General features: G+C 43.0%; 1 protein-coding gene and 1 pseudogene across 1 annotated transcript in view; both read left to right on the plus strand.

Annotated features, from left to right (window-relative positions):
• The first annotated feature begins 2,305 nt into the window (after positions 1 to 2,305).
• On the plus strand, positions 2,306 to 6,676 carry LOC145348024 (uncharacterized; annotated as a pseudogene).
• Positions 6,677 to 11,848: 5,172 nt separating this feature from the next.
• LOC145348077 (uncharacterized) overlaps positions 11,849 to 26,269 on the plus strand; it is a 71,649-nt gene continuing 57,228 nt past the window's right edge. Inside the window, exon 1 of the mRNA XM_080196217.1 lies at positions 11,849 to 13,025. Coding sequence (XP_080052343.1) covers positions 12,270 to 13,025 — 756 coding nt within the window. The 5' untranslated portion in view covers positions 11,849 to 12,269. The remainder of the gene's footprint in view (positions 13,026 to 26,269) is intronic.

Here is a 26,269-nt window from a genome sequence, read left to right on the forward strand (position 1 = left end):
GTTGTTATTAGGGCCACCCAAATAATTTCTCAACTCTGTGCTCCCTCTACAAACCCTACCTGTCATTTATTGAAAAACATTGTAAAATGAGTGAATAAATTATTCTGCAGATGTTTACACACTGCATTCAATCAGATCACAATGTGCTGCCCTTAAATAAAACTGTTTCAGTTTGTCACAGATTACTTTCAAACACGTTTGCTTTTGTTAAACCCCTTGACAAATATGCAACAATCACAAGTACGCAGCTTGAGGCTGAGACTTTACACTGGTCTCTCTTAGTTTTATCAATGTAATCAGGCTGAAACTGACCAGATTAGAAATTTTAATTTAATTAAACGTAAATTGGACTTTTGTGATCTTTAATACTAGTTAATTAGACATCGTCCAGGATGCTGGTACCATCCACCAAAATGATCATGGCCCCAGATGGGAATAATGAGAGTGCTGGTTGCTGAAGGATGAGAAAGCTAGGAAAGAGAGAAATGGGGGAGGAAAGATAGGAGGAAAGAGAGGTAGGGAAGAGGAACAAAGTGAGAGATGAGAGGTGGGTGGGAGAGGACAAGAGATAATCGGTGGAGGGAAAGAGAACAGAGGAGCATGTACGTGTGCTGATCCCACCACTGCACATCATTGCTGCCTTGGATACTGTGAATCTTCCTCTTCAAATCTGCTGTCAAACACATCCGAGGCTACACATCCCACACTGATGTTGTCAGTTTGAAAGCCTCCGAGAATGAAGAATACTATTCTTATTCTAGAAATCTCTGTCAAACATTTACCGGGGAACTGAGACAGCAGCTGTAATAAGTGAGGTTTTATTCAGATGGGACAATGACAAGTTTAAATCTCCACCTGATCTGCTGCTCAAAGTCGCCTCCGTTTCCCTGGTCAGTTTCCCAAACTTCAGGAAACTCCTGTTACTCCAGAAATATTGTGATTGGCTGTGAGAGACGTCAATCAGAGAGCCCACCCACTCTGCCCATTCTCTCCTCTTCCTCTTTCACAGCTGCTTCACTTCCTGTAGGGACTGAAAACCAAGTCAGGAGATGGTGAGTGAAGGAGCAGAATTTATAATAATTACATTGCATCATATCCACACTAATGTTCAGGACGACTATCAAGTGAGAAAGAACATTCTTGTGAAGTAATGTTACTGGATGGTGTGATGCTGGTGCAGAAAATAATTTTATATGATAAATAATCTACAAATTTAAAAATTTTATTAAATTCACTTTCACAACATGAGGCAAATATCATAGATGCCTTTAAGGGGAAACTAGATAAGCACATAAAGGAGAAAGGAATGCTAAAATAAAAACACAGAAATACCAGAAAATCTCAGCAGGTCTGGCAAGGTCTGCGGAGAGAGAAAAAGAGTTAACGTTTTGAGTTCTTGGCCTGCTGCAATATTCCTGTGAAGCTCAACGCAAACTGGAGAAGCCGCACCTCAATTTCCAATTAGGCATGTCAAAGCCCTGAGGACTCAATATATAATAATTTGGACTGTGACCTTTCTCTGCCATTTTGACCCCCCTTTTATTGCATCTTTTTTTTCTCTCAGCGTAGCCCCCACTCCTCATTGGGCCATCTGTCACTTGTTCGTAAGTTTTGCTTTCACTGAGCACTGACCTTTTTTCTCCTGTGACCACATTCTGCTGTTTATCTTAATGCCACTATCAGCAACTCCCCTAGCCCTTCACACTGCCTCTGTCTTGTGCCCTTCAGATCTTTATTGCAATCATTTCTAGCTCCCACCATCACTGATCTTCTACTCTGCTCCAAAAGCTCCACCTTAGACAGTATAAAATCCATCACATTCCTTCCTCTCTTTAGCTCTGAATAAGAGTCATACAAATTCAGAACGTTAATTGTATTTTTGACCCACAGATGCTTCCAGGCCTGCTAGGCTTTTCCAGTGTTTTTCTGTTTTTGTTTCAGATTTCCAGCATCTGCAGTGTTTTGCTTTTATGGGAGGATTTGCTGGTAGGATGAGATGAAGAGGGGTGAGTGGAGGCTTATGTGGAGAATAAACACTGGCATGGATCAACTGGGCCAGATGGCCTGTAATCCATGTATGTAACTTTCTGTGGTTGGATTTGAACTCTCAGTCTCTGGATTGTTAATCCAGCACCATAGTAATTCAACTCCAATACCTGGAGAGATAACTATTGTCTGTGAATGACTAATTTAAAAGGCATCAGCCTTTTCTGGAAGCCTGAACTGGGATTTGGAGTGTTATCTCCTTCAGCAAAGGAGGAGAGTTGGAGGAAATCATGTTTCCATTTCTTGTTTTACAGAGGTATTGCACTATACCACACCAGAGAATACAGAGAGAATAAACTTCACAGACAGATCCTGGTCATCACCCAAGGAACAACTGCACAACTGTGGGAAGACATCCAGTCCCTTCACAGTACTGCTGAACACAGAGAAAGTTGGGCAGTGAAATCATCTTCTGGAAATTGATCAGATCAGGAGAGCTTTGACATATCATCAGATCTGAAACTAGTTAATGGTGTGGAACCTTCCACCAGAACCAACCTTTCCGAAGATTCAGCTGTGGGTGATCAGTCAGGGTGAGGCTAGGAAGAAGTGTGAGTGAGCTCCAAGTGTTGCGAGATCATTAATTATTCATTGAGTTTCATGAGCCATGGACTCATTTCTACTGGTGAGAGGCTGTTTGTGTGTGAGTTGTGTAAGGACTCCACAGCCTCACAAATCTCCTAACACATAAGGTGCATCTGTCGTATAACCGTTAATTCAAGCACAATCACATGGCAGAGAAGCCATGAATCACCAACTTGTTCACACTGGGGAGAAACCATTCAAATGTGAGGAGTGCAATAAATCATTCTCAAAGTCATCAAACCTCCGCATGCACCAACACATTCACACTGGGAAGAAACCATTCACATGTGGAGTGTGTGACAAATCATTTTTGCAGTCATCATCCTTCCTTGAACATCACATTCATACAGGGGAGAAACCACTTGTGTGGTGTGCAACAAATTATTCATGCATTCCTCATCCCTCCGTGTCCACCAACGCATCCATAGAGGGGAGAAAGTATTCACGTGCGAGGTGTGCGACAAATCATTCTCGAACTCATCGAATCTCAGTGTACACCGACACATCTACGCTGGCGTAAAACCATTCAGGTGCAAAGTGTGCAACAAATCATTCTCACAGTCATCGAACCTCCGCACACACCAACACCTTCACACCAATGAGAAATCATTCGTGTACGAAGTGTGTGATAAATCGTTCTTAGAGTCGTTGACACTTATCAGCCACCAACGTATTCACACAGGGGAGCGAGCATTCAAGTGTGAAATTTGCAATGAAGCTTTTGTGAAGTCTTTGACCCTTCTGGTACACTGGAGGATTCACACAGGGGAGAAACCATTCTGGTGTGAGGTCTGTGAGGCAGTTTTCTCCTGCTCCTCCAATCTCTTGACGTACCAGAGGATCCACACAGGGATGAAACCATTCAGGTGTGAGATTTGTGATAAAGCTTTTGTGACATCTTCCAACCTCCTGGTACACCAGAGGATTCATACAGGGGAGAAGCCCTTCAAGTGTCATGTTTGTGAAATGACTTTCACCCACTCCTTTGATTTCATGCAATATCACAGCATTCACACGGGGGAGAAACCCTTCAGGTGCGAGTTTTGCAATAAAGCTTTTGAGAAGTCTTCGGCCCTCCTGAGACACCAGAGAACTCACACAGGAGAGAAACCATTCATGTGTGAGGTGTGTGACAAATCATTTTTGGAGTCATCTACCCTCTGCGTCCACCAACGCATTCACACTGGGGAGAAACCATTCACGTGCAAATTGTGTGACAAATCATTCTCGTAGGCATCAGCCCTCTGCACACGCTAACACAAACACACTGGTCAGAAGTCATTCACATGCGAGTTGTGCAATGAGTCATTCTCAGAGTCATGGAATCTCCATGCCCATCAATGAATCCGCACTGGAGAAAAGCTCTTCATGTCCAAGGTATGCAACAAGTCCTTCTCAAGGTCATCGTACCTCCTGATCCATCGGAGGATCCACACACGGGAGTAACCTTTCAAATGTGAAGTGTGTATGAGAGACCAAGCCTTCACAGTTATTGATGATTGTGAAACACTGACACATTCATACTGGGGTGAGGTCGTTCAGGTGTGAGGCTTGTCAGATGGTTTTCCCCCAATCCTCTGACCTCCTGATGCACAAGACAACTGGAGAATCCATAGGGGCCAAAAGCCCTTCAAATGTGAGGTGTGAGATAAAGCATCATACATTCAGTGACACTATTAAATCATGGACACATTCATGGGGAGAAGCCACTCAAGTGTGAGGTTTGTTACCAGGATTTTGGACTATCAGTGGCCTTCTTGAATCACCAGTGCATTTGAACAGGGGAGAAAGCATTCACGTGAGGGGCTTTTTCAGAATCAGCAGCCCTTCATTTACACCAACTAATGAGGTGTGTAACAAGGTTTTCACAAAGTCATCATGCTTCTGGCTCCATCAGACGTGCCACACTGGGGAGGGCACCCCAGTGTGAGGTTTGTGATAAAGCTCTCATGATATCTTCGACCCTTCATATACAACAACAGATTCAGACTGGGGTAGAACTCTTCAGGTAAAATGTTTGTCGCAAACTCTTCCATTCTTGTGAAGCACCAGAGGGTTCAAACTGTAGAGAAATAATTCAGATGTGTGTGAGGTTTTCACACAACATATCACTTGGACCATAAATGTACTAACACAGAGGGGAAAGCCTATTGGTGTGAGTTCTGTAGTAAAGACCTCTTGGAGCATCAGTGAACCCACATGGGAGAGAAATATTTCCAGTGCGTCATGTGCCAGGATTGTTTCATCTATTCCGCCTCTCTCACCAAACACAGACATCGCCATAGACTAGGAACCAGTTCACCTGCTTCCCCTACACAGAATTGTCTGTGTTGTTTACCCTCCAGTGCTTACACAGGGGAGCTATCCTTCCAAAGCACTGTCTGTCTCAGCAGTGTCTATTTCCAACCTCTCCCACAATCAGTCCAATCATTTCAAGGTTAACCTTCGACCAGATCACTAAACATCACCAAAAGAAAACATCAATATGTCTGCTGCTTATTCACAACTGTCACTGTGTCTCTGGGAGGATTTCCTCAGTCACAGGAAGTAGGTGATTCAGAGAATATGTGTCAGGAATTTCCTCTGCACAAGAAGAAAATAGTTTCCATAGCAAGATTTAATTTCCTTCTTGAAGATGGTTACAATTGTCACATTCCTGAAGTCGGGGGCGGGGGCAGTTCTTTGTCCTCCCAAATGTGTAGAATAAATTCATGGAGTCTTGATGTGATCAGAAGTCCACCAGCTTTGAAGCCCTCAGCTGGAATTCCATGGGGATCGCAGGTTTTGTTGTTTTTCTTCTGATTGATTGTTGCAGCTCTCCCATCGATGGTGACTCACCCATGGATTCTACTACAGGCACTGGGATAGACCAGCTTCATTGTGGATTCATGTCTGAGGAGTTGACAGAAATATTCTTTCCAGCATTAACAAATAGCATTGTCTTCCTTAAAAAGAGAAACACCGTTCTGTGAACAAAGAAGATTTTGTCTATCTGACCTATAGATGACCCTAGTGATTTCCTGTTATGATAAGAATACTGTTGGATCTCTTGGGGATTTCTCTTCCCACCACACGTCCTTAAGTTTTAACCTTGGGTTGTTCTGCCAGACCATGAAGGCTGATTGTTTTTGTTCCGGGGGGGTCACATATTTCAGCCTCATGTTCGTCAAGTTCTGATGACATCCTGAGTCACTAAAGTTCAGTATAATTTCTCATCATCAGAATTCGGAGCCAAACTAAAGCTCAGGGATTTTAAAGAAACTTCTGTCTGTAGTATTCTGAGAGAATTTCCCCTGATATGAGTGTGTGTGTTAGTAAAGTGAGCCAATTGTCAGGAATGGGTATGGGGTAGAATCAACCTTTCTTTAGTTGGTGATGTGAATTATAGACAGATCCTCTTCAGGTAATGGGTGTGACTAATACATGGGTTATGTTTGTACTCTGCTGTCTAGGAAGAGACTATCCTGAGTATGGTGAGGGAGTGGGGGTGAGTCTCTACAGACCTGAGTTCCCTTAGCCCATCATACGTCAATGTAATAATGGTGTAATATGTTCACCTGACACTCTTTTAAGATTCATTTCTTGTTCTGGGAAAGACCTTGAGTCATTTTCAAATGCTTTGTTATTTTGGTTGATTTAAACTTTGGTATAAGATGAATATTCTGTTGTTTGTTTGCTGTTTTATCAATCTTCTAATTGATTTATAACCCACAATAAATTCACTTTTTAGCTTAACCCAGATCCCCTCCAGGTGACGGGTGTTTGACTCCATACCATGGGTAATGTTTGTACTTTCTGTCTGGGAGGCTACTATCCTGAATATGGTGAGGCAGTGGGTGTGTGAAGTAAATAAATCAGACGAGATTAGAAAGATTCAATAGACAGGGCCTTCATTCTGTGGAGTTTAGAAAAATTAGATGATATTCAAACATACAGAATTCCTATGTGTTTGACAGGGTTGGTACAGAAAGGATATTTTCCAAGGCTGGGAAGGTGGTCTAGACCACTGGAAAACAATTGCTTCACCTTTCACATTTCATGTTCTGGGAAAAATCTTGAATCATTTACAAATGCTTTGTTATTTTGGTTGATTCAAAGTTTGAAATAAACTGAATATTATGTTGTTCATTGTTTTATCAATCTTCTGCATAGATTTATAACTCACAAATTCACTTTCACTCAAACTACCTGATTTGTCATTCACTGAAACTCTCAAGAGCCTACAATAAGAGTCCTGTACACAATATATTAGTCACTGTCACTGTGGGCTAGTATACTTTCTCCATCAATGCGTTTAGAATTTCCAGTTCACAGGAAGCAGAACATTTCCCTGAGAAAGAAACTTGTATTTAAATATGATCTTTCACAAACACAAGGCATCTGAAAGTGCTTTGCAGCCAATGATGTGCTTTTGAAGTGTGACAATTGTTGTAATGGAGGAAACATGACAGCCAATTGTTGTACAGCAAGCTCCCATAAATGGCAATGTGATAATGACCAGGTAGTTTGTTTGCAGGATCCATATTGGCCAGGACATCAGAGATAACTCTCCTGTTTTTATGCACTGCAGAGTCATAGAATCTTTTATATTCACCTGAGAGTGCACAAGCGGCCTTGGTTTAACTTATCTGAAATATTGTATCTCTGACAGTGCAGCACTCCCTCAGTACTGCACCAAAGTGTCAGGCTCATTGCTCAGGTCCCTGGAGTGAGACTTGAATTCACAACTTTCTGACTCAGTGACAAATGTGAGTGCTAATAAAGCCACAGCTGACAATAACATATAATATTTCTGTTGTATTAGATTCAGTTTCTAATGAATTAAATCCCAAGGCTGTGCACAGAATGCTTTCCCCCTGTAAACTGGCAGCATGAAGGTTTGATTTGATTTAAACTGGTGATGAGTTCAAGCTGCAGTTATTGTTTTCTTTGTTCCTGAAACTGTGAAAGGTGGTAAATTCCCTGTATCAGCTGGAATGGACATCTTAAGGAATTGTCTGCAATCAGTACAGCTGATTAACCACTCTGCTTTCATTCACTCATGAAAGTTCTATTGTTGAGGCAGAATTCTAACAGTCTGTCAGGAATAAAACTCAAGGAATAACCCATTCTTCCCAGGAAAGCTCCATGTTAGTTTTAGTGAGGGTTTTGAGCTTGTTTTCAAATCCCTCCATGCCCCATCCCCTTCCTATTTCTGTAATCTCTTCTAACCCTCTGCACTGCACTGGAGAGTTAAACAGGACTTTTCGTGTTAAAATCCTGGAAAGAATAAAGAAAGGAAGCACTGTCCACTGTATCAGTGAATAATGAGTGGTGAGTTTTTGCCAAATGCTGGAAAATGAGAAGATAGGAGTGAGAGAATTGGGGAAGAGGGAGAGAAATAGAGAAGATTGAGGAGGAATGCGAGATAGGGAAGGGGATCAGATGAATAGAGTTATTTACTTTCATTCTTGGTATGTGGGCACTGCTGGCTGGGCCAGCATTTATTGCCCATCCCTAATTGCCCTTGAACTGAGAAGCTTGCTCAGCAATTTCAGAATATGTGGGTGTCATGGTAGCACAGTGGTTAGCACTGCTGCTTCACAGCTCCAGGGACCTGGGTTCAATTCCTGGCCTGGGTCACTGTCTGTGGAGTTTGCACATTCTCCCTGTGTCTGCGTGGGTTTCCTCCGGGTGCTCCGGTTTCTTCCCACAGTCCAAAGATGTGCTGGTTAGGTTGATTGGCAGTGCTAAAATTGCCCCTTAGTGTCTTGAGATGCGTAGGTTAGAGGGATTAGCAGATAAATATGTAGGGATATGGGGGTAGAGCCTGGGTGGGATTGTGGTCGGTACAGACTCGATGGGCCAAATGGCTTCTTTCTGCACTGTGTGGATTCTATTCTATGATATGAAAGAGTTTAAAAGGTTTATTTGCTAGTGTCACAAGTAGGTGTACACTAACATTGCAATGAAGTTACTGTGAAAATCCTCAATTTGCCACACTCTGGCACCTGTTTGGGTGCACTGAAGGAGAATTTAGCATGGCCATTGCACCTAACCTGCATGTCTTTCAGACTGTAGGAGGAAACCAGAGCACCCAGAGGAAACCCACTCAGACATGGGGAGTAGGTGCAGATTCTGCAGACAGTGACCTAAGCCGGGAATAGAACCTGGGTCCCTGACACTGTGAGGCAGCAGTGAGTTAACCATATTGGAGAGGAAAGAGAGTTTAAAGGTGAAGGAATGGAAGAGAAGAGTAAATTACACCTTCCTTCTTGTGACCATCCTATGTCACTCTCTCCTGTCCATGTGCTGAACCCACCACTGCTCATCATCACTGCCTTGGTTGCTGTGGGTCTTTCTCTTCTGATCTGCTGTCAAACACATCTGATGCTACACATCCCACACTGATGTTGTCAGTCTGACAGCCTCTGAGGATGAAGAATGTTATTTCCACAGTAGAAATTTCTGTCAAACATTTACCGGGGAACTGAGACAGCAGCTGCAATAAGTGAGGTTTTATTCAGATGGGACAATGACAAGTTTAAATCTCCACCTGATCTGCTGCTCAAAGTCGCCTCCGTTTCCCTGGTCAGTTTCCCAAACTTCAGGAAACTCCTGTTACTCCAGAAATATTTTGATTGGCTGTGAGAGACGTCAATCAGAGAGCCCACCCACTCTGCCCATTCTCTCCTCTTCCTCTTTCACAGCTGCTTCACTTCCTGTAGGGACTGAAAACCAAGTCAGGAGATGGTGAGTGAAGGAGCAGAATTTATAATAATTACATTGCATCATATCCACACTAATGTTCAGGCAGTCTGACTATCCTGTGGGGAATCAGGTGTGGAAATGCCCCTTATGCTGTGTGAGAAGATCCAGCTGAGAGACCTGTTTACTCGGTGCTTTGTGCTGAGCTGTTTGATTGGAGCTGTGTGTTGGATATTGAGTGTGTTTATTGGAAGCATTTCCCTTCTGATTTACAGGCTGAGTTTTGTTGATGGGTCATTGCTGAATATGAGAAGGTGAGGTGTAATTATCTGGGAGGGACAGAGTGTCTGAGGATTCTTACTGATTTCCTATTGTTGTGTGAGTGTGTTGGGAGCTGGTGATTATGCAATGGACTGTGAATGGTCAGTTCTATCTGTGTGTTGGGATCTGGATGTTTCCTATGTTTTTAAAATCTCTCCAAGACCTCTCACTCCCCATGTCAGTAACCTCCTCAGAAGAAAAGACTCACATTTACATCAAGCGTTTCAGGACTATTCGATGTCCCAAAGCTCTTTACAGCCAGTGAAGTACTTTTGATACGTAGTCACTGTTGTAATGTTGGAAATTTGACAACCAATGTAGGCACAGCAAGCTCCCACAAACATTAGTATGACGATGCCCAGATAATCTGTTTTTTAATGGTTTGAATCAATGATTGTTACAATCCTGCTGGTGACCAATAACGTGCAAAAGAAACTTAAATTCCCAGTGATCCACTGAAAAAAATTTTAAGGACAATTTGAAATTTTCAGAATTCTAATCTGACTAAACAATAGGTAGGCAGCCACTAATACAGTAAATTAGAGTAAAGATAACACCACTTTAACCTTCAAACTGACTGAACACTGTACACCAGTTAGACATTTACTACAAGCTATTCTGGATGTTTAGCCTCTTTCCTAGGTTCAAACCTGAACTCTAAAGTATAACCCTCGATGTTCCTGACATCGCTATCTACTCTTTTGCTGACAATGATGGAATGAGGGCTGTGCCGAGCTGTGAGATTGTGGTGAATACAATCCTGTTACTGCTGATGGCTCACTGCACCTCTTAAAACCCAGTTTTGGGACCTGACCTTAGTCTACTTCCCCAGTGATGATTAACAGGGTGAAGTACTCACTCATCAGCTGGGATGGGAGTGGTGGTTTTCCTTGCACTTATTTGACCTGAAGCCTGAAGACTCCATGGAGTCAATATTGAGGACTTCACGTGTGAATGGGATGGGACATTCCCAGGGATGGTGAGGGAGGAGTCTGAAATGTTTCCAGATTGATATGATTCAGTGATACTTGACCAGTCTATGGGACAGCTCTCCTCACTTGGGAACTTGTCCTTAGACCTTGGTAAGAGAGACTTTAAAGGTTTCACTGGGCTGAGACCATCTTAACCTTATTCTGACACAATGCCAGGATTGTCCAGATCTCCCTGATTTTCCTCTTATTGGACTTTGTAGTGATTGCTTTCCATTGTTTGCTGGATCACTTCACAGGGCAGCTCAGCGTCAACGATGTTGTGTGGGACTAGAGTCAGATGTAGGCCAGACCAGGCAGTTGCAGCAGGCTCCCTTCCCTGAAAGACACTATTTCAGTTTTAGGACGACCTGAAAGTTTTCATGATTTTATTTTGATTCAGTTCCAAAATGTATTAAATTCAGTATCACAGTGTGGTGGGGTTGAGGTGAATAACATAGCTGTCTTTTAGGGGGAAACTAGGTAATACGAGGGATAAAGGAACAGAAGGAACAGATATGCTGATAGAGTGAGAGGAGACTTATCTTTTAATATTTTCTTTAAAGATTTTACCTAAAGGCCTCGGCCTTTCCCAAAAGCCTGGTCTTGAATTTGATAGTTTTGCCCAGTGCTGATAGCTGATTTTGTGTGTGATAGCTGAATTTGGGATGTGCAGTCTGAGTGACTGCAGTGTATCTAATTTCCCAGGATAAACCAGAATACTTCAATCAGCTACACTGAGTTACGTTTTCCTTAGCTTTGAGCACTATCTGCCCAGTGTGTTTTCTTCAAATAATTTTAGAAAATAAGGGGACAATTTTCAAAATTTCCACTAAATTAACATTTCTCCTGAATGTTTTTAATATTGAACACATGCTCTAAGGCTAAAACTGATCTTTATCAGCCCAGCATGAACTCATAGTGAATTCATAGCCAGCTTTACACTCCATCAACTGTCTTTTCTATTGTTCTCATGGTGCCTGGGAATATAGGATCTGGATATAGGAATGAAAGTAGCCACATTGTCTGCTCCTAGTCACAATCCAGTGTTCCTGCTGGAAACAGATGGTGTGAGATAGTCAAGTGAGGAAAAGGAAAGGACTTGTATCTGATCCCCAGATAGGGGAATGGCAGACTGGCACTTACTGTGGAACATCTCTAACTGAGGAGTCAACCTCTTCAGCAAAGAAGAAGAGGGAGTTGTAGGAAATCATGTTTCCTTTTCCTGTTTTACAGAAGGATTACACAGTACTACACCAGAGAATACAGAGAGGATAGATTCTGACATTACCCAAGGAACAACTGCACAACTGTGGGAAGACATCCAGCCCCTTCACAGCATTGCCCAACACAGAGAAGGTTGGACAGTGAAACCATCATCTGGAAATCAGTTAGGTCAGGGGAGCTTTGACATATATCAGGTCTGAAAATGGTCAGTGGTGTGGAACCTTCCAAACTTTCCGAAGGTTTTCTGTGAGTGATCAGCTTGGGTGAGGCTGGGAAAAAGTGTGAGTGAACTCCACTCATTCATCGGGCCTCATAAACTACTGAGTCATTCCTACAGATGAGAGACTGTATTCAAGTGTGTGTGGAGGGCTCCACAGGCTCTTAAGATCTCCTAACTCATGAAGTGCTTCTCTTTTACCTGAACTGAGCAGTGACATGGAAGAGAAACCATTCACGTGTGAGGTGTGTGACCAAGCCTTCACGCGGTCATCGACATTGCTGCAACACCAACGCATTCACACTGGGGAGAAGCCTTTCAAGTGCGAGGTGTGCAACAAATCGTTCACACGGTCATCGATTCTCCATACACACCAACGCACTCATACAGGGGAGAAACCTTTCAAGTGCAAGGTGTGTGACAAATCATTCTCACAGTCATCGATCCTCCGCGCTCACCAACGCATTCACACAGGAGAGAAGCTGTTCATTTGTGAGGTGTGTGACAAAGGCTTCACATTATCATCCAGTCTGCTACGCCACCAGACAGTCCACACAGGGGAAAAACCCTTCAAGTGTGAGGTTTGCAGTAAAGCCTTTGCAACATCTACCAGGCTCATGATACACCAGAACATTCACGCAGAGGAAAAACCCTTCAGATGTGAGGTTTGTGAGATGGGTTTCACCCAATTCTGTCATCTCTTGTGTCACCAGAGGATTCATACAGGGGAAAAACCTTTCAAGTGTGAGGTGTGTGACCGAGCCTTCACACATCCATCAACACTCGTGCAACATCGCCGCGTTCACACTGGGGAGAAACCGTTTGGGTGTGAGGTGTGCGATAAATCATTCTCGGACTCATCGACACTCCGCGCACACCGACGGGTTCACACAGGCGAGAAACCTTTTAGGTGTATGGTGTGTGATAAATCATTTTCACAGTTATCGAACCTCCGTGCACACCAACGCATTCACATACAGGAGAAATCATTCATGCATGAAATGCATGACAAATGATTCACGTGATCATTGGACCTCTGCAACCATTCTTACAGGTGAGAAAGTGTTCATATGCTGGTTTTGTGCCAAACTGTCTGAAACTTGTCGATATTCTGCGTCCATCAGGCAGTAAGTTTAAGATTGACAAGGATGCTCTCCTGAAGTCTTCACACAGCCTGAATGTTAGCAGATTCACACAAGGTGAGCAACAGTTTAACTGTGAGGTGTGTGACAAGGCTTTCACACAGTCAGTGTATCTCCTTGTCCATCAACACCAGTCACATGGGTGAGAAACCCTATCGCTGTGAGTTCTGTAATAAAGACCTCCTTGAACATCAGTGAATCCACGCCGAGACAAACTCTTCCAGTGTGAGGTGTGACAGGATTGTTTCATCTCTTCCTCTCTCGCCAAACACTGACATCTCCACATGGACTTGGAGTTGGCTCACCTGTTTCCGTTACTCTGAGAGTTGTCTGTGTTGTTTATCCTCCAGTGCTCACACAGGGAAGCTGTCCTTCTGTAGCATTGTCTGTCTCAGCAGTGTCTCTCTCCAACCTCTCCCACAATCAGTCTAATCGTTTCAAAAAGGTCAATTTAACCTTAGGCCACATTCCAAACATCACCAAAAGAAGACATCAATATGTATAGAAGCTGCTGTATAAACTCAGCATCCTTTCAGTGCAGCATCAGGTACAGGTACAAGTCACTCACTAACTCTCACTCTGACCAAGAAGACAATCAGATATTCAGTGGTTAGAAAGGCTTCAGCTTCTAATCTACCAGCACAAACACCCAGGAGAGGAGCCATTCCTGGGGTAGTAATGGAGAGACTTCAAATAGCCTCAGCATCTCTGGTCTATGGAGGGGAGAATCAGCCAGGAATCCAGTTCCTCACCAGTGAGCTCAGCTGGGAAGTCAGGGAGAGGGCAGGATGTGTCTCGGTTGTGACAATGTTCATTGTCTGGGTCTACACACGCTGAATGACCATTTGAACAGAACACTAGTGGCCAATCAATGTCCACAGTCTGAACTCCAGGTCAGTACCTTGAGGATTAGAGGGAATGTGAGAGGATAACAGTTTGTATTTATGGAGCACTTTAATATAGTCAAATATCCCAAAGTGCTTCATAGAGTCGCAATCAGTGAAAAAAGAGGAGAAATTGGGAGGGGGTAATATGGTCAAAGAGGTGGGATTTCAGGAGGATTCTATAGGAGGAGAGAGATAAAGATGCAGAGAGTTTTAAGGAGGAAATTTTAAATATCTCTTAATGTCCAAGGTACATCAGTTCCAAGCTCTCTTAACATAAGGAGAGCTACATGGAAGCTAAATCTTCTGAGTGTGAGAGTTAATTTTTCATGGTGTCTTCCAACTCCACTGAGATTTCAGAGGAATCACATAGTGGAGCAACCTTTCAGTTATGAATATTAACACCTATTACCACCTCCCAGCATTCTCCTCTTATTCTACCTCTACCATGAATGGAACAGTTTCATCCTGTCTACCCTGACCAGACCCCCCACAAATTTGAAAACCTCTTATTTAATCTCCTCTCAACCTTCCCCTCCAAGGAGAACAGTCCCAACTTCTCCAATCTATCCACAAAACTGAAGTTGCTCATCCCTGGACCCATTCTCATGAATCTTTTCTGCACCCTCTCTAATGCCTTCTCAGCCTTCTTAAAGTGCCATGTCCCGATCTGGAGACAGTACTCCAGATGGGTCTGAAACAATGTTTTGTGCGGGTTTAACAAAGCTTCCTTGTTTTTGTATTCTGTACCCATATTGATAAAGCCCAAGATGTTGTATGCTTTATTAACCACTCTCCTAACCTGTCCTGCCACCTTCAATGATTTATGTGCTTATACTCCCAGGTCCCGCTGACCCTGAGGACTCTTTAGGATTGTATCCTTTATATTGTCTCTCTGCATTCTTCCTATCAAAATAAATTACTTCACTCTTCACATTAAATTTCATGTCCCACATTTCATGTTCGTCTATTCTACCAACAGTCTATAGCCTGTTGAAGTTCTTTGTTTTCCTCCTCAAAGTTCGTAATACTCCTAAGTTTCTTATTACGTGAAGATTTTGATATTGTGCCCTGTACATCAAAGTCTATGCAATTAATACATTTCTGGAAAAACTGGCATCCTAACATGGATATGCACGATCTTCTTGGAGCTCCTCTCCACTTGGAGCTCCTCTCCACTTGGAGCCAGCAGTTTGCAATGTCGATGATAGTCATGATGTGCAGATGCTGGTGTTGGACTGGGGTAAACACAGTAAGAAGTCTCACAACACCAGGTTAAAAGTCCAACAGGTTTATTTGGTAGTAAACGCCACTAGCTTTTGCCTTCAGGGCAAACCCCAAAGCTAGTGGTGTTTATTACCAAATAAACCTGTTGGACTTTAACCTGGTGTTGTGAGACTTCTTACTGTGTTTACCCCAGTCCAACGCCGGTATCTCCTTAACATTGGTCCCAGAGAAACTCAACTACAATCCTTCCTCCAGTATGAAAAGCATCCATTAACCAATAGTTTCCTGTCACTTAGCCAATTTTATATCCATGTTTCTCCTCTTTTATTCCATGAGCAATAACTTTGCTCACAAGTCTGTTATGCAGTATTTTATCAAATGCCTTTTGGAAGTCCATGAACAGCACACCAACAATATTACTCCCATCAACCCTCTTAATCCATTACAAAAACTCAAACTGAGTTCAACATGATTTTCCGTGAACAAATTTTTGCGGCCTTTCCATAATCAACCCATATTTGCCCAGGTGATTATTAATTTTGTCCTGAATTACCACCACCAAGATTAAACTGACTGCCTTGTGTTTGCTTTGATTCCAATTTATCTGGGTCAGATCCACTTTTACCCCGTTGAAGTTGGATTATTTTTACCCTGGATTGTTCCTTGTCCTTTTCTATGACCAAGCTAACCCTTACAATACAATGATCACTGTTCCCTAAATATTCTCCTGCTGATGCATAATCCACTTGGACCTCTCATTCTAAAGAACCAGGTTTAGCAATGCCTCCTTTCTCATTGAAGTGGAATCATACTGCAATGGAAAACTCTCCTCAACACACTCGAGCAACCCTTGCTTCTCTCTGCCATTTACACCATTACTATATCAATCTATATTTGGATAATTCTTGCACATCTCTGTAATTTTCATGCAATACTTTTCCTCCACATCTTTCTCACTTGTTGGTGTCCCATAGACTACATTAAACAATGGAATTATGTTCTTTTTATGTTCTTGACCTCTAACAAAATGGATTTCATCCTTGACCCTCTGGGGACATCCTCTCTCTCCAGCTCTGTAATGTTGTCCTTCGTCAATATTACCACCCCTCCTCCTTTCCTTCCTTCCCTTTCTTTCCTGAATATCTTGCATCCAAGAATATTTAATACCCAGTCCTACATTCCTTTCTCACCATGAGAATCTGCTGGCAACTCACCAATATTATTTACCACATTCTGCATTCATAAACATTCAGAGTAACCCTAGTTTAGATTTTATTCCTTGCCACCCCACCTGACTATCCTCTCCTAATATCTCACTATTTCCTGCTCCAGTGCTGGCCCTGCCAATACTCTGTGAACCTTGGTGTTTCTTTCTAGTGTGACCTGCTAGTTCCCACATCTCTGCCAAGATAGTTTAAAGCCTTCTTGGCAACTCAGCAATCTTAATTACCATATTCCATGCGTTTACAAACATACACTGCAACCCTAATTTAGATTCTGATTATTTCTCATTATCTGAACCCAGTTATTATCTCACTATTTCTGACTCCAATACTATCTGTCTCTGCCAATACTCTATGAATCCTGTTGTTTATCTCTAATCTAGTCTCCTGGTTCTCATGCCCTTAGTTAGTTCAAACTCTCCCCAATAGCACCATCAAATTCCCTGAGAGGGAAATGGTCCTGTAGCTCACCCAGCCTGTACAGATACCACCTCCCCCAGAACTGATCCCAATGATCAACTGACTCAAGAACAGCTTCTTCCCTGTTGCCATCAGACTTTTGAATGGACCTACCTTGCATTAAGTTGATCTTTGTCTACATCAAAGCTATGATTGTAACATTACATTCTGCATGCTCTTATTTCCTTCTCTATGAATTATACTTTGTCTGCATAGTGCACAGGAAACAATACTTTTCACTGTATGCTAATACATTTGACAATAAGCCCTCCATCTTGCTCCATCTCTCCAGTCATACATGAATCTGTGTTATACTCATATTTCTATACATTTTTTCTACACTTGTGCCTGGAGTCTGGATTAATCCAGATTTATGAGCTCCTCCTTTCCAATTTCCAACTGAGCTCCCTAAATTCTGACTGCAGGACAACATTGGTTTTTCTGTCTATGTCGTTGGTACCGATGTGGACCACAATCCTGGCACAATCCACGATCCCCCCCCATCCCCTCGCACAACTTAGGGTCTTTGCAGCTGCTCAATGACATCTTTGACCCTGGTGTCAGGGAGACAATACATCCTGGATTCATTTCTGCATTTGCTGACATTTCTCTCCGTTCTCCTATTAAATATTTAAAAAAAATTCATTCCTGGGACATGGGCGTTGTTGGCTGGCCAGCATTTATTGCCCATCCCTTGAGAAGGCAATGGTGAACCGCTGCCTTGAATTGCTGCAGTCCATGTGTTGTGGGTTGACCCACAATGCCATTAGGGAGGAAATTCTACCACTATTACTACTCCAAGCTCCTTTGTATCCTCTGTACAGCTGAACCAGCTGGTTGGAGAGATGCACTCAGGGACTTGCCTTCCTGTCACTTCCTGACATCAGCCCTGAACAGCCTAGGTCTAATTTTAATGCTGTTGTATTGGACTGACCCACTAGGGGAATAGTTTCTTTCTAACCACCATATCAATTTGTTTAATTAACTTAAACACCTCAATTAAATTACCCCTTCATTTTCTACATTGAAGGGGATGCAAGCTCAGTCTGTACAACCTTGCCACATAATTTAACCATTTCAGCCCCAGGAATATTCTGGTGAACCTACGCTGCACTCCCTGCAAGGACAATCTGTTCTTCCTGAGGTGTGGTGCCCAGAACTGAACACAATTCTCCAGATGGAGTCTAAACAGAGTTCTGTGTAGCTGGAACATAACTTCCACGAGGACACAATTGGTTTGGGGGAGTGGGGAAAGAAGTTGTGGGTTATCTTTTCTCTTTAGGGTAGTCCTGGAGTTTTGACAGAGAAAAATAGGACCTTGATGTGGTCCAATCAGATTTGGTGATGGATGGCTAAACCAGTTGTGTACCAGATACACTCAAATCTTCACCTCTTGGAGTAGAAAAGCAGAAAGATCTATCAGGAAGGAAGTAAAGGTTAATTTGGGAACAAGGATGTAGAACGTGGATAAAAGGGATTGGTTAAACCAGATTGACGGCTACAGAAGCATTGTGGTGAATGGAGGGTCAAAGGGCAGAGTGTTGGGAATTAGAAAGTGCTGACTGGGGGAAGAGTGTTTCCCAGGAGTGGAAACTGGTCCATGGACCCACATGACCACTGGATTTTTGTAACCATTATTGGGTTTGTATGATAGAAACAAGCTCCATCTTGTGTCATTAAAGTTTGGTGTAATTTCTGACCAAAAGAATTGGGTGCCAGACTAAAGCACAGATTTTAAAGAAACTTCTGTCTTGTAGTATTCTGAGACAGTTTGCCCTGATGTGAGCATGTTACTAATGTGAGCAAGCTCTCAGGAGTGGATATCGGGTAGAATCAGACTCTGCTTTAGTTGGTGATGTGAATTATTGACAGAGTGTTTGACTAATACATGGATAATGTTTGTACTCTCCTGTTTGGGAGGACTACTGTCCTGAGTATGGTGAGGAAGTGGGTTCCCTGAGCCCGTCATACCTTGGCGTAATAACTGTGTGATATTTTCATCCTAACGCTCTTCCAAGATTTATTTTATCTTCTGGGAAATATCTTCAACTGCTTTGTTATTTTGATTGATTCTAATTTAGGTGTGTTTGCTACTTTATAAATCTTCTGTCTAGATTTATAATTCACAATAAATTCTTTCTTTAAACTTAGCCTAAATTATCTGATTTGTCAGCATGGTGTGTTCCTCTTCACTAAAACACTCAGGAGCCTACAGTAAGAATCTTGCACACAATATACAGTAAAGTCTCGCTATCCATGATGGTTACATTCCCACGAATCCTCACAAATGGCGAAAGCCTGAATGATGAACATGCTTTTCGGTGGCACTGAATTAGATAGGTTCCAGTTATGCGAATGCAGTATTGATTTGTGCAGTTACTCTCAGGCAAATTATAGTGCAGTACATGTTATTGGCAGATGGGGAGCTTCTGATCTACACATGAATTGAAAATTTTAAAATAAGGCAGACAAAAATGGTGAATCTTTCAATTTGAACAGAGCCGTATCTGGAGCTCTGACTCTAAAATCCAGACATTTCTGGGTTAATTTCAGCTGCAAGATCCAGACATTTCTGTCTTAATTTTAGCTGTAAAATCCAGACAATTCAGGGTTAATCGTTTTGTTCAGGCTACAGTTCAGCTACAACCATTCCAGTCTCTGCTCTGTCATGGATGCCATGCTAGAGGAGAGAGGGGAGACAAAAATGGATCAATGTTCATGTGATGTACAAAATACAAAGCGTGGGTATGTGAAAACATGTACCAGAAGTCGCGAAAGGCAGCTGTATCATCCTGAGCTGGTATATTTTCTCGGTCAATGAGTTTATAATTTCCAGTTCACAGGAAGCATAATATTTTCCTAAGAGAGAACAACTTGAATTTTTATATCAACTTTCACAAACTGAGTGTCAAAAGCACTTCACAACCCATGAAGTGCTTTTTAAAAAGTAGTCACTGTAATGTAGCAAACATGCCATCTCTCCCACCACTGTGTCTGGAGAACTCTCTTCCCCTATTTCCCCAGGACAATCACTTTAGTAACATGCTCACATCAGGGGAAACTCTCTCAGAATACTACAGACAGAAGTTTCTTTAAAATCTGTGCTTTAGTCTGGCACCCAATGCTTTCCGTCAGAAATTATAGCAAACTTTAATGACACAGGATGGAGTTGTCCCTATCATACAAACCCACTAATGGTTTTGCTCCCAAAAATGGCATCTGATGACATTAAAGTCAGTAATACAGGAGTGCCTGAATGACTGAAGCAGGTGAGTCTTGATCCTGATCCAGGTGTGTGAGTAGCCCAGGTTAATCCCACACTCCAGGGACAGTTCAGACAGATAAAAGCAAAATACTGTGGATGCTGGTATCTGAAACAAAAACAGAAAATGTTGGAAAAACTTAGCAGGTCTGACAGCATCTATGGAGAGAGAACAGTTAGTGTTTCGAGTTTGTTTGATTCTTCAGAGCAGAAGAATCATATAGATTTGGAACGTTAATCCTGTTTTCTCTCCACAGATGCTGTCAGACCTGCTGACCTTTTCCAGCATTTACTGTTCAGATGGAGCTTGACTCTGTATCTAACCCGTGCTGTACCTTCTCTGTGAGTGTTTGATGAGACAGGATCAATGTGGAGAAGTTGTTCATCTCCTTTTGAAATGTGGAGAAGCTATTTCTTCACGTTCCTATCCCAGTATTTTTTAAATGCGATGAGGCTTTCTGCCTCTATTACCCTTTCAGATAGTGAGTTCCAGACCAGCACCGTCCTCTGGGTGAAAAATTACTCAACTCCCCTCTAACCCTTTCATCAATGACTCTAAATCTCTGCTCCCTGGTTACTGACCTCTCTGCTCAGGGAAATAATATTGAAATGGTCCCATCAGTTGCCTCTACCTCCCTTTCAGTAGCCTGCCTGGATAAACTTCCATTAATATTCCTCCCTGCCTGAACCCTGAACTCACATCTTTCTCTAATTTCTCTCCTATCTCCCCTCCTGCCCTCTTTGAGCTCATCTTGTCCATGAGACCCACCTCATGTTCCCTCAACCTTATTCTCACTAAACCACTGATCACCTGACTTCCCCTCCTGGTCCCCCCATGTTAGCCAATATTGTTCATTGTTCTCTCTTCAGATGTTTTCCCCTCTCTCCTTTAAATCTTTCTCTCCTCAAAAAAACACTTGAACCCTGCATCCTTGCAAACTACGCTCTCATCTCCAACCTCCCTTTCTTCTCTAAAGTCCTTTAATGTGTTGTTGCTTCCAAACCCTGGAAAGGGTCTTGGGGGTCAGGAGAGGGGTAGAGTGAGGATTTAGATAAGTGGGGTAGCATCAAAAGAGGGGCGAGACACCACCAGAGAGGTCTACTGAGGACTGAGGGGTCAGGCCCCCAAGTCAATCCCACAGTCACAGAACAATTGAGTCACAATGTCAACGAGTTAAAGTCACTTCCAGATTTACACTGACACCCCTATAGTGCCTCCCCAAATCACAGAGTCAGTCTTGGAGTCAACAAGTCACTCCCAATGTCAATCTCTTCTTGTGTTCCTCTCTCCTGTGTCCATATATCTCCTCTCTCTATCTTTCTTCTGTACATGTGCTGATTCCACCACTGCAATTCATCACTGTCTTGGATGCTACGAGTCTTCCTCTTCTGCTGTCAAACACATCCCAGGCTACACATACCACTCTGATGTTGTCAGTTTGAAAGCCTCTGAGGATGAAGAATGTTATTCCCACACCAGAAATCTCTGTCAAACATTTACCAGGGGAACTGAGACAGCAGTAGCAATAAGTGAGGTTTTATTCAGATGGGACAATGACAAGTTTAAATCCCCTCCTGATCTGCACAGTCACTGTGCTACCATCTCTGGTGGGTCAGTCCTGTTGGTGGGACATGATGTATAAAAGGTGGGTGAGGATGGGTGTAAGCTATGAATCAGTGACTAGTCTGTGGGACAACTCTCCCAATTTCCCAGCTCTCCCAATTTTGGCACCAGTCCCAGATGTTGGTAAGGAGGACTTGCAGTATTGACAGGACTGGGTTTGCCGTTGTCATTTTCAGTGTCTAGGTCGATGCCAAGTGGTCTGTCCAGTTTCATTCCATTGTTATTTTCATCTGAGTGAGAGTGGCTGGCTAGACCAATTCAGACGGCAGAAAAAATCAAACACGTGGCGGCGGAGCCACACATAGGCCTGACTAGGTAAGGACCACCAGATTTCATTCCCTAATAAAATCACAACCCAGAGATTAACTGTTCAAATCCAACTACATACATAGAGTTACAGTGCAGAAACAGGCACTCAGCCCAGTTGGTCCATGCCTGTGTTTATGCTTCACAAGAGCCTCCTCATCCTATCATGATAACATTATCCCTCACACTTATCTAGTTTCCCCTAAAAGGCATCTATGTTATTCACCTCAACCACTCCATGTTGTGAAACTGAATTTAATACATTTTGGAATTGAATCAAAGTAGATCATGAAAACTTTCAGGTTGTTCTAAAACTGAAACATTATTGTTTAGCGAAGGGAGCCTGCTACTACTACCTGGTCTGGTCTACATGTGACTCCAGTCCCACACAACATTGTTGATGCTGAGCTGCGTTCTGAAGTGGTCCAGCAAACAACGAGAAACAATCACTACAAAGTCCACTAAGAGGAAAATCAGGGAGATCTGGATAATCCTGACATGTCAGAATAAGATTAAGATTATCTCAGCCCAGTGAAACCTGTAAAGTCTCACTTACCAAGTCTGAGGACAAGTTCCCCAGTGAGGAGAGCTGCTCACAGACTGGTCAAATAGCAGTGATGCTCAATGAGCTGTATTGATCTGGAAACATCCCAGAGTCCTCCCTCATCACCCCTGGGAATGTCCCGTCCCACTCACACATGGGGAAGTCCTCAATCTTGACTCCATGGAGTCTCATGGCTTCAGGTCAAACAAGATTAAGGAAAACTGCCACTCCCCTTCCAGCTAATGAGTGAGTACTTCAGTATGTTAATCATCACCGGGGAAGTAGACTAAGGACAGATTCCAAAACTAGGTATCCATGAGTTGCAGTGAGCCATCAGCAGCAGCAGGATTGTATTCACCACAGTCTCACAGCCCTCATTCAATGATTGTCATCAAACCAGTGGATAGAGATGTCAGGAGGAGCACTGGGTATATAGAACCTTGGTTTTAACCGAGTGAATGTACTTCAGGATAAACACCAAGAGTACAGGTAACAAACTGAGCTAAAGAGTCTCACAACCAACATATAAGAGCAAAGTACATAACAAGAATATTCTTTTGCTGACTGGATATTTGTGTGGATTTTATGGGATCTATATGAACTCTGATGCTTCACTCACTGGGTATTCATTCTCAAATATCATTTTGCATATTGTGGGATATGTTCTGTATAAATCCTTCCTTCACTCAGCATTCAGTCCTGAACATTAGTATGAATATTATGCAACGTAATTATTACAAATTCTGCTCCTTCACTCACCATTTCTGGTTTTCAGTTCCTGCAGAAAGTGATCTAGCTGTGCAACAGGAGGAGAGAATAGATGATGCTTCTTCTGGGTAACCAAATGAACTCAGTCATAGAATTCTACAGTACAGAAAGAGGGGCTTTGGCCAATTGTGTCTGTTCCAGCAATCAAGCACCTATCTATTGGGAAGGCAATAGCATGATTGCATTGTGATCGAACTAGTAATCCAGAGACTTAAGGCAAGATCTGGGAACTGGATTCAAATCCCACCAGTTCGGATGATGAATTCGATTTGAATTATCTGGAATTAAAAGTCTGATGGTGACCATGAAAATATTGTCGATTTTCGTAAAAACCCATTTGGGTCATTAACGTCCTTTAGGGAAGCAAATCTGATGTCCTTACCTGGTCTGACTGACATGTGACTCCAGACATGTGGTTGATTCTCATGTGTCCTCTGAAATGGAAGTCAGTTAGGGATGGGTGATAAATGCTGGCCGAGCCAACAACACCCACACTGCGTAAATTAATATTAAAGATTCAACTCCTGTTTTCAACAAATCAACAAAGTGAGGGATAAATTAAAATGCAGTTCCTTAAAGGAATATTGCCTTAAATTAAAAACAGAACTCCAAAAGAAAATTAAAACCTCAAAACAAAATGTAATTGAAGGGTCAAGAAAACATCCCAGTCTCGGTGCTACCCATGAGGAAGGGCTTGATGGCATCAGCCGACACCATGTGCTCCCTTTTTTGGGGCACCCGGCAGTGAACATAGTTGTGGAAGAGGGGCAGATAGTCAGGATGGATGACCCCTGTGACCACATGGACCTACCAATAGCCAGCTTAGCTAGGCCTCAGAGCAGGTCCATGAGGAGGTCCACCTCTCTCTCTTTCCTTGACTCCCCCCTTTTCACATTGCCCAAAGACCAGGAGAGTGGGACTGAAGTGAAACCAAAAAAGAAAGTAGCAGATTTTTCTGAAAACTGAAAGAGGGTACAGCCTTGGCCAATTTGCATGTATATGCGTGGCCCAAGGATTCCATAAGGCTGCAAAAGACACAGCCTTCTTGGGAATCTGTGAACCAAAGCACATTCTAGTTGTATGGGATTGCTACATGCTGTGGAGATGCTGGCGTTGGACTGGGGTAAAACAGAAAGAAATCCCACAACAGCAGCTTAAAGTCCAACAAGTTTATTTGTAGCAAAAGTGGCAAGCTTTGGAACAGGCTGTCCCTTCGTCAGGTGGATGGGAGTGCTACATGCAACATCCTTCATCCCAGGTCCCTGATAACAAGGGGTGGGAGAGGGGGGTGCTGTTGTATCGAGAACCCTCCACCGGGGACCACTATTCCACACATAACAGCACATGCAGAGGTGTGTCCAGAGAGAGTGGATGGTGAGTGCACACTCTGACTGATGTGTGAGAGCTATGATGTGGAGATGCCGGTGTTGGACTGGGGTGAACACAATAAGAAGTCTCACAACACCAGGTTAAAGTCCAACAGGTTTATTTGGCTATTAAATAAACCTGTTGGACTTTGGTGTTGTGAGACGTCTTATTACGTGAGAGCTCACCAGGGACTGCCCACAGCTGTCAATCTCTGGGATGTGGGCGGGTCCTACCTCATTGACCACACCTCCTGGTGAGGCAGTGGAGTTGCGCATGCGTGGTGGTTCCAGCCCGCGGTGCCTGCTGGGAGTTGTAGTTCTGCCGCGCGCGTGCTGCGGCGGTTGGGAGGTGAGGAAGCGCGAGCCCCGAGCGGCTGTCACGTGGGCGGGGCTGGAATTGGAGGTGCGCACCTGTAAATGGCAGCCCCGGACGGCGGCCATCGGAATCGCAGCCGGTTAACCTCCCACCCCCACACCCATCCTCTGTCCCTCACCCCCGTCTGACTCAACCTCCCATCTCCCCCTCCCTCATCCCAGGATTCCAACTTCAACCAATCGACAAACATCAGTATGGTATAGAGGGGAGCTCCTGACAATGGACAGGTGATGTTACATTTGGAAAAGGAGGGAGTGAGGCCTGTAAAGTCATCATTCAGCAAAATATTCATATTTATAATGTGTAAAGTACACACATACAGATATATATATATATATATATATACACAAGCTTGGTAGTATCAAAAGAATAAAAACGTGGGAAGTACAACTAATGGACAGGAAAAGAAAGCCAGAGAATCTAAAACAAGAAAAGGAAAAGGATCAATTTGAAATCCTGGACCTGGAGCAATGCAGAGTTGATGAGTGATGGAATGAGAATGATATTCTCAAGAGGAAATGATAGGGAATAGGGTTTAGCCAGTTGTCTAGGAAGCTGCTAAATGTGTGAGAGAAGTGAAATGTGGTTCAGGAATGCTGAAAGTCATGGAGCTAAAGGGGCAACTAATGGACATTACCACCATTTACGTACCCACAAATCAACATCCAGATGAAACGTATGATAGATTTGAGAGAACAGGAGAGTGGTGGGAAGAGCCAACCGATTGATTTCAGAATAAAGCAAAACACTGTGGATGCTGCCAATCTAGAAATAAAAATAAAATGCTGGACAAACTTAGCAGGTCTGGCATCATCCGTGGAGAAACATTTGAGTCCAGGTGACTGAAGAAAAATAATACGGACTCAAAATGTTCATTCTGTTTCTCCATGGAAGATATCATACCTGCTGATTTTTTTCCAGCATTTTTCTATGATTGCTTTCAGGGACTAGAACAGGATTGTTGGAAAAGGAAGATACAACAAAAAAAAGGACCATATGGACTTTGAAAAATAAATTAGTGAGGCCAAATCTGGTA

This window comes from Carcharhinus amblyrhynchos, chromosome 9 (assembly GCF_965287045.1).
Source record: "Carcharhinus amblyrhynchos chromosome 9, sCarAmb.v2.hapA, whole genome shotgun sequence".
Lineage (NCBI taxonomy): Eukaryota > Metazoa > Chordata > Chondrichthyes > Carcharhiniformes > Carcharhinidae > Carcharhinus > Carcharhinus amblyrhynchos.